The sequence below is a fragment of the Meleagris gallopavo genome, chromosome 11, assembly GCF_000146605.3.
Source record: "Meleagris gallopavo isolate NT-WF06-2002-E0010 breed Aviagen turkey brand Nicholas breeding stock chromosome 11, Turkey_5.1, whole genome shotgun sequence".
Taxonomy (NCBI): domain Eukaryota; kingdom Metazoa; phylum Chordata; class Aves; order Galliformes; family Phasianidae; genus Meleagris; species Meleagris gallopavo.
This window is the reverse complement of record NC_015021.2, coordinates 23,344,571-23,352,947: the sequence shown is the minus strand read 5'-3', so window position 1 is coordinate 23,352,947 and position 8,377 is coordinate 23,344,571. Positions and strand designations below refer to the sequence as shown.

At 53.4% G+C, this 8,377-nt stretch overlaps 2 protein-coding genes across 2 annotated transcripts in view; one reads left to right on the top strand and one right to left on the bottom strand.

The window, feature by feature from the left end:
* The first annotated feature begins 877 nt into the window (after window positions 1-877).
* LOC104912738 (glucose-dependent insulinotropic receptor-like) lies at window positions 878-2,320 on the top strand. Its single transcript, XM_031555035.1, has one exon. The coding sequence runs from the start codon at window positions 1,088-1,090 to the stop codon at window positions 2,039-2,041; it is 954 nt and encodes a 317-aa protein (XP_031410895.1). The 5' UTR covers window positions 878-1,087; the 3' UTR covers window positions 2,042-2,320.
* A 512-nt stretch (window positions 2,321-2,832) lies between these two features.
* Window positions 2,833-8,377, bottom strand: part of ERICH6 (glutamate rich 6) — a 7,633-nt gene continuing 2,088 nt past the window's right edge. The window contains exons 2-11 of the mRNA XM_031555089.1: window positions 7,571-7,683; window positions 7,362-7,478; window positions 7,086-7,175; window positions 6,846-7,003; window positions 5,890-5,957; window positions 5,207-5,364; window positions 4,985-5,070; window positions 3,986-4,138; window positions 3,234-3,465; window positions 2,833-3,102 (exon numbers count right to left, since the gene is read on the bottom strand). Of these exons, the coding sequence (XP_031410949.1) occupies window positions 2,839-3,102; window positions 3,234-3,465; window positions 3,986-4,138; window positions 4,985-5,070; window positions 5,207-5,364; window positions 5,890-5,957; window positions 6,846-7,003; window positions 7,086-7,175; window positions 7,362-7,478; window positions 7,571-7,683 (1,439 nt within the window). The 3' untranslated portion in view covers window positions 2,833-2,838. The remainder of the gene's footprint in view (window positions 3,103-3,233; window positions 3,466-3,985; window positions 4,139-4,984; window positions 5,071-5,206; window positions 5,365-5,889; window positions 5,958-6,845; window positions 7,004-7,085; window positions 7,176-7,361; window positions 7,479-7,570; window positions 7,684-8,377) is intronic.

The window sequence follows — 8,377 nt, the reverse complement described above, 5'->3', positions numbered from 1 at the left end:
ACTGACTTAATGAGTATAGTATGTTCATCCAGAGCCTAATTTGATATAGATTGGATTTACTTTTTTTTGAACTCATCTGCTGTGCAACTTACTGGTGCTCCATTTACAGCTATATATAGTAAAAATTGATCTGATACAACGTGTTTTCTGACCGTAGCCAGGAGAACCTGATGAACTGTGGGTCAGTGAAGGACCGTCCGTGTATTGCCGTGCTCTCAGTGTCTGTGGTATTCCCATCATTCCTATGGCCTCAGAGCTGCCCTGGGGCCGTGGCCGCTGCTCAATCATGGTACAGGAAAGACTGCATCACCCGGGAGCACGGGCACAGGAACTGCTGCAGCACAGCAGCCCGAGAAAGCTGCCTCTTCTGTTCTCTCTTTTGCAGATGCCTCAGCAGAAGCATATACTTAGGGTCTAACAGCCTACTCTGCAAAATGGCAGGCCTGGTTTGGGGCCGTCAGGAAGCAATTGCGTTGGATGAGGCACCAGAGGTCCTTGGCTTTTTGCCGTTGCCCCATTCCCACGTGCTCCCGCCCATGGCCGCGGTCTGGAGGCTGTGCACTGTCCCCATGCCAGAAGCTGCATGCAGTTGGTGGCCTTGCGGTGCTGGTGCAGCCTACAAGAACAGTGTTTCTGTTGCCCCGGCTCTGCCTGCTCTGTGCCACACTCCTGACCACGCTGACCACAGGTGCCTGTACAGCAGCCATCTGCCTGCCTCCGCTTTGTTTGGTGAAGCCGCTCCTCGCCCTGTGTCACAGTGCTGGGAGCCCAGCCCACAGCGCTCCTCCCTGCCCACCATGGGTGGGAGCGTCAGCCATCTGGCACCTCTGGGTGCATCCCCCTGGGCGTGGAGCGAAATCCGATGGGAAGTGGTGAGGCTGGGAGTGCTGAAAATGCCACCGGCAACAGGCAGCATCTGGGATGGTTGCAGAGGTCTTCTGGAATGGATAGAGTGCCTTTTAGAGGACTGATGTAGGCGTTTGTGGCCAGTGTGCAACTGTGGGGGGGCTGGCACTTCTGTCCCCTCTCACCAGCACAGCCACACATCTTGCTGCAGGGCTCCTCTGCTGGGGCTGCAGCAGGGAGCATGGTCAGCGTGCTGTGCGCTGTGCTGCATGCGCTGCTCAGCTGCCTCATCCCCCCTGCCAACCTGCTGGTGATCGTGGCTGTCTGCCAGCTGCTGAGGAAGCATCCAGGCTCTGGCTACATCTACGTGCTCAACCTGGCCACCGCCGACCTGCTGGTGGGCGTAATGTGCATCACTGAGGCCCTGGATGATGTTCTGGATGGGGACTTTGACCGTAGCAAGTCCTTCTGCCTCCTGCGCATCTCCCTGAGCATGACGCCGTGCATTGGCTCCATCCTGACCCTGCTGCTCATCTCCCTGGACAGGTACCTGGCAGTGAGGCTGCCACTCTCCTACCGCACGCTTCCAAAGAAAGCACCCGTGGCCCTGTCCCTCATGTTCCTCTGGATGCTCGCCTTCCTCCTTGGGCACTTGCCTCTCATTTTTCCCTCTCTTCAGCAAAGCAACTACACGGGCTACTGTGGGCTGCTCTCTGTGGCCAGGAGTGAGTACCTCTACACCCTCTGCTTCGGTGTCTTTGCTCCATCCCTGCTAGTGCTGCTGTGCCTACACGTCTCAGTGTGCAGCATCGCCTATGCGCAGCACACGCGGTCGCCTCACTCCTGCGCCCAGCCCAGGCCCCTCCGCGCCCGCCTGCGCCACTTCAAGGCGCTGCGCACTGTGCTCTTTGTCCTCGTCGGCTTCGGGCTCTCCTGGGGCCCATACCTGGTGGGGGGCACCGTGCAGGCCGCCTGCCGCTCCTGCGACCTGTCTGACACACTCAAGGACGCGCTGTTCATCCTGGGTGAGACCAACTCCCTCCTCAACCCTCTCATCTATGCCCTGCACAGCAGAGACATCCGCAGCCACCTCGCCAAACTGCTCGGCTGCAGGCGGAGGGGCCTAGTGCAGCCCGTGGCCTCCAGCATCCACACTGTGAGTGCTGGGAGCTGGCCCAGGTCATCTGGGCTGTGAGGGGTCCCATCACTCCTACGACTGCAGGGCCTGCAGTGGGACAGTGGTGCTCGATGTGGCTGCAAGCAGATCCCCGCACAGCAGCCTCTCGTTATGCCAGGGGCTGCTCACCGCCTGCTGCCCCTGCACCTGAGCAAATGCTGCTGGGGCTGTTGGTTGCTTTGGTTCAACTGTGGCCTCTTATCCCCTGTGAATGGGTGAACTACTGCGTGCTGTGCTTTGCTGTGCTGTGCCTGCAGCGGGCTGAACTGAACTGCTGTGTGCTGTGCTGTGCCTGCAGCTGGCCAGACACCCCGCAGTGCTCCCAGCACAGGAACGTGGACACTGCCAGCACTGTGCCCTTTGTGAGTGCTGCTGAGTGCAGCAGTGCCATGCTGTGGCCTCAAAACCCCTCTTCCTCCCCCCTTGTCACAGGCTGTGCCTCAGCTGTTTGCTTTTATCTTTGTGCCAAATTTATGGACTGAAATGAGTGCTCAGCCCAGGCTGGCTGCTGCTGGGAGACAGAAGGAAGCACGCTGACAAGCAGTGCTCTGACATCAGGCACACAGTCAATGTGCCCTGCACAAAACCTCCCAGCCAAGGCGCTCCTCACCACAAGCTGACACAACGTGACCCGTTGCTGGCCGCACCCCACCCTGAGCTGTTCCATCAGCAGGATGGCCCCAGGATTGCAGTGCCCTTGGCCCACAGCAGGCAGGGCTGTGGGGCACCGGGATCGGTGCTTGCTAGCACTGTGGCATCGGAATTCTCTGTCTTGGCCGGCTCAACTCACTTTGCCTTCACACCACACATGCTGCTCAGACTGGAGCATTTACTATTGCCCTGACTGAGCTGCACAGCTCTTCGCTTATGTCAGAAGTTGTGCAAAGGTACAAGATCTTTAAAGTCTGTGTGACAAGGTACACTGGTGGCTTCATTTTGTCCCATTGCTCATTGGAAGGGAAGTTCAGGCAGCTACGCAGCTTATCGATGAGCCGCAGGATCCTCACCCGCAAGGCTAGCAGCAGGAGCTCATCCTCATTCAGCTTGGGGAGGGCATGCAGCTGGCCAGCCTGGCTGCCCTGAGAGAGTAGAGGGCATCAGAGCTGCTTTGGAAGCAGGACCAAGGCTGGGGCAATGCAGGGGCACCCCCATGGGTAAGGAAGATTCCCTGGCTGCCCTGCTTGCAGCTGGCTGTGCATGTAAGAAATACCTGCACTTTTGTTCCCACGTTGAATTTTGCTTGTTGTCCCATGGCAAGGAAGGAAACTGTGATCTTATCCTGGCCCATGATCCTGACCCCCACGTGCAGGTTCAGGGAGAGGAAGATGGGGCTCAGTGGGGCACAAGGTCCAGATGACGCTGTGCAGCTTGGCCACATCCACCTCCTCACCCTGTTGCCTGCCCGGTCCAGGCACTGCCCTCCTTCAGTGTTCATCGTTATCCTGAAAGAGAAAAACCAACACTCCAAGCGACGGGTGCACCCTGCGGCTCTGCTGTCCCCAACACCCCGGGGGACAGGACCCGGTGCCAGCGCTCAGCAGGGACAGGACCTCGCTCAGGGCTCAGCACATACAGGACCTCACATAAGTGTTCACCAAGCTGTGGCACAGTTTGGGCCTGACACCCCAGCACACAGTGGGGCACAGCCCTTTGAGTATGGGAAGAGGAAATAGGGAAAGAGGAAATACTAATCTTCATTTTGTCCTGAGCACCTCCTAGCTAAGGTGTCCTGCCTTCACAGAATTTCCACCAACAAGGGCGTGCTGCATCAGCTCAGCGCTGCTGCGTCTCTGCTTTTTCCCAATGGCATTGGTGAGTCTATAAAACACGCGTCCTGTCCCTATAGATCACATCTCTCCTATCGTGTGTTTGCCTTTTAATTTTGGAGTGCTGATAAAAATACCCTTTATGATCTTTGAAAACATGCAGTGGGAACAAAGCTGCTGTCTGACACCAACGTACCACACAGTGCCGTGCGGGTGGTAGCAGGTGCTCCTGCCGTTGGATGCAAATACTGCCCGTATCTCAGTGTTACTTTCCTTGTCTTCCTGCACTATGCAAACAAACCGCTTTTTCTCTCGTACAACGATGACTGCCAGGTTTCCGGATGGATAGCTACCATCAGATAAGGTGTTCACAACTCCTTTGTGTGCTTGGTTCATTGGTTACTGCATAACAACTTACCTCACAGTGCTGTTTTGGAGTGCATAGACTGACTCATTGCCTGGGTTATGGTGCTGCAGGCAGAACGGTGGTGTGCTGCAGTCCTACCTGGGGAAGGACCAAAGTCCTTTCCTACATAAATGTTCTCTGTACACTGACAAAAAATGTACTTTGTTGTTTTTTTAAGCAACAATCCAAGCAGAATTGCTTAGAAGCCTTAAAGACACATTTATGGAATCTTAGGATTGAAAGCAAAAGCCTGGGAAAGGGAAGAATTGAGCTTAATATGAATGAGGATAGAGAAAACAGGGGCGGGTCCCATTCTCTCAAAGAAAAAAAAAAAGGAACTACCAGAGGGAAAAAATGGCTTTAGTTCCTGGAACTAGCATGAACATATCCAAACAGTGGTTCTTTTGCACCTCACAACTTGCATCTCCAACATGGCTCACTGCTGGGAGTGCATGCATTTGAGGCACTTTGTCATTTGCCACAGCCACGAATGGTAGTAGCCCTGGGATGCAGGCAGCTGGGGGGCAGAGCAGAGCTGTCCCCAGCCAGGCTGGTGTGTTCCTTCAGCTGAGCACTGAGCACACAGATGCCCTTCCTGCCTCGAAGTTACAGGCTGATCTGAAGGAATGTGATTCCAAGGGCTCTGTAACCCTTTCCCTGATGCTTTTTTTGGAAGTGGTAAGCCAAGCTACCCCATTATGCAGCATTATAGAACGTACTGAAAGCTGTTGTGTCTATTGTGTCTACAGCCCTGGACTGTTGTGGTCAAACCAGCCCCATAAAGGATACAATAACTGTGCTGTTCCATCTGGTAGCATGGTAAGAAACTTCCCTCCATGATTGTAGTATTTCTCCAACAATTCATTCTTCGCTACCTAAGATTGGAAAAGAAGTGATGAAATGAGTAACTGCAGCCCTGCACCCAGCCTCCCCTTTAAGGGCAGCAGCAAAGGGCCCTGCAGCATGACATGAGCCAGGTGCAGCCCGTCTCCTCTGGCAGCAGCCACTTGCCCTTCCACCCATAACAGTGAAGTCGCAGCAGGTGATGCTGTAGGAAATGGGCTCCTCCTCAAGCTCTGCTGCTCTCTCTTCAGGCATCAGTGTCCAGCCCGTCAGAGATGGTGGCTCCTGAGAAAGCAGGTAGGAAATGGTGCCAGGCTGTGCTCTACCTGGGGAGCAAAGGGAGGCTTTGTGTGTTTGAGTAGGGCTGGCAGCTCTGCCCCCTTATTGCCTTGACATTGTTAGTGAGCAAATACCTTTAACTGAAATCTAATTTGTCTATTCTTAATCAAAATGATTTTGGTTTTATTCACTAGATCTGAAAAACTGCTCAGTTACTCACAGCCTGAGATTGGAATTTGTAGAATGTTCACTTTGTTGGTTAAAACAGATCACCCCTATTCTGGCAGTGTCTACCTCTCAAGCCTTGGCTTTAGCAACTTATTACTGTGTAAGTTCAATTTCTACACGTTTCAGCTGAAATGTTTGAATGTCAGTAATGAAAGTCACTGGAACTGCTTTTGATTTTTTCATGTGTGAGATTATTTAATGTAGTAACATCTAATTTAATGGGATTGGACAATAAACTAACACATTGCATACTTCCATTCAGTTAGAGAATGTTGGAGGCAAGCAACTGCATAAAATTCACTGCTGTAACAAACAGACAAAACTTAAAAGAAATGCAAACTCACATTCAGCTACAGTTTTCGGCTCAGTTGCCAGGAAGGCTAACTGTCTGGCCATTTGTCTCTCCTGCTGCCTGGAAATAGAAGTGTTCATGAGAGGCATTTCATATCCCTTTTCAGAAACGGGTGGGTACTGGGTAGACTTGCAATGGAAACCCAAGTTTCTGAACCTGTTTTTTCTCTCCTATAATTGCAAATAACTGTTAGAAGCAATGGCATATCAGCAGTATAATACTATCTCAGGAGAAACGAATTGCTCCCACACAGAGATTTCAGTGAGAACACCCTGTGATTGCAGTGGTATCACTTACACTGATAGCAGAACTAAACAATGTGATGGACTTTATATGGAGATTTTATGTGAAAGCGGTGCTGCCCACTAGCTGAATGAGAGGTACCAGCCAGGATGTTTTCGCTGTTCTTCCTGCATTATAAACATGAAAAAAATGTCCAACAATGGCTTTGGTTGATGCTCTGCATGTAAAACAAGGTACTCACACCACCGGGCTGCCTACAGAGAAGCTAACAGTTTACTCCCAGGTGTGTTGTATCATTATGCCATGGAGTAGAATGCCTGTATGAACTTTGTGCCTCCTGCTAGAGAGCTCAGCACAAGTCTTGGGAACTGTGTGTTTGACTTCTGTGGATTTGAATTCAAATGTGCCACGGTTTGAGCAGCAAAATAGAGAAATACAAATTGCTTTGGCACCTGGGGCAAAACCAAGATCAAAATATTGTCCCTGCCATAGCTGCAATTACATTTTGGGCCCTACCTGTGTCTATGTTGGTAAGAGAAAAGCTGAGGGGGCCCAGTTGGAATATGAGCACGTATTGCCTAGCTTTTAAAAAGTTCCTTCATTACCTCTTGCTGTAGTTTCATTTTCTTAGCACTTCTTTTCCCTCCAGAGTAGCCTGTTCCCTATCCAAACTACCCCCAGCTATCCCCGCAGCCAGCGTGGTACCTCTGGTACGCTCTCTCCTTTGCCACGTGTCTTTCAGCCTCACTGCCATGGGGCTCGTGAGAGTCTATAGAAATAGGGCTGTTCCAAGCACTTTCGTGTTTCTTCCTCTCATTTACGATGAACTCGTAGAGGTCTTGATTGCGTTTGCAGCAGAACTTCTGGAAGGCAGAGAGCAGTGTCACTGCAGCAGGGCTCCCCAGGGCCGGCCCCTCATCTTCCTCCTGCTCACTGCTCCATAACCTGTGGTGGAGGGCAAATGTCCTCGAAGGAAGGGAACGGCCTCAGCAGGCTTCCGCAGTACTCGCACTTGGGAGCGCAGTCCTCCTCTGCCTAAAGTGGAGGCAGGATGACAGAAGGAATGTATCAGCGCACAAATCCTTGTTTTATCTTGGGGAAGTAATGCTGCTCAAAACACAATGTTGTGAAGTGTGTAATAGTGCTTAGACGCGTGTCTGTGATGTCTTGGAACGATACCGGTGCCCAGGAAGTAACCAAAGAGCACCCAGCAGGACCCACCTCGGCCCGCAGGCGGCCCCGCAGCGCCTCAGGTCTGTAGGCCAGCACGGCCGGCGGGCCGACGGAGGGCAGCGTGCGCAGCGGCTGTGCCAGCAGCTCCACAAAGTCCTCTAGGAACTGGGAGAGGGAAAGAGTGTGGAGTCATAGCTTTGTTCAAGGAAAAACCATTATGCATAAATGCATTGCTGTAGGGACTGAATAGTCTTTACCTCCGTGGCACACGTGATGTCCAGTCTGCTGGGCTCTCCTGGTGGAGCTGCAGGCAAGAGCAGTGCTGAGAGCAGCTGCACAGCACAGCCATGTTCCTTGAGGCCTTCGGGGGCTGCCCGGGGACTGTGCTGGGCCCCAGCAGTTCAGGGGCGACCTGCTGCTTGGGGCCAGGGCCGCAGTGCCTGTCTGGCATCACTACACCTGGGGGAACGTTCCCCGGCCCTGTGGTGCTGAGGGGAAGGAGTAGGCAGGGCACCAGTTTCTGCATCTCTAGGTGCAGCCTGTGCTGCGTGTGTGCAAGGAGGGGCTTCAGTCTGTGAGGCAGCAGGGAATGTCTTGTGATCAGGCATCTGCCACCGCCCTTCTAAATCCTTCTTTTCAGAAAATAGGAAAAAAATAGGATGTGTATTTGGATGGGATGGAGTTCCTGCCTGCCTGAGCTGTCGGGGCTGCGGGGAATGTGCCGGGGCAGGGAGTGGAATGCAGTGCTGTGGAGCTGTGTAGGCAGTCAGAGGGCTGATGGGCTTGGCTGCTGGTTTGTGTGAACCTGGTGAAACTGCACTTTAAGGAGATGCAGTTCCCATCCTTTGCAGTCACTCCGCGCCACGGAGCGTGAGGAGCTGCTGCCTGTCCCCACAGAGGCCTGCCTGGCACTGAAGGGAATGCCCAGAGGATCAGGGACCAGACAGAGGCTGGCACTGCTGTGTTCCCGCCGCGTTGGCCAGCGAGTGGGGCCGGCTGCTGATCCCAGGCCGTGCACCGCAGCTGGGCGGGAGGAGGGGAAGGGCTGCTGTATTGCGAGGCGT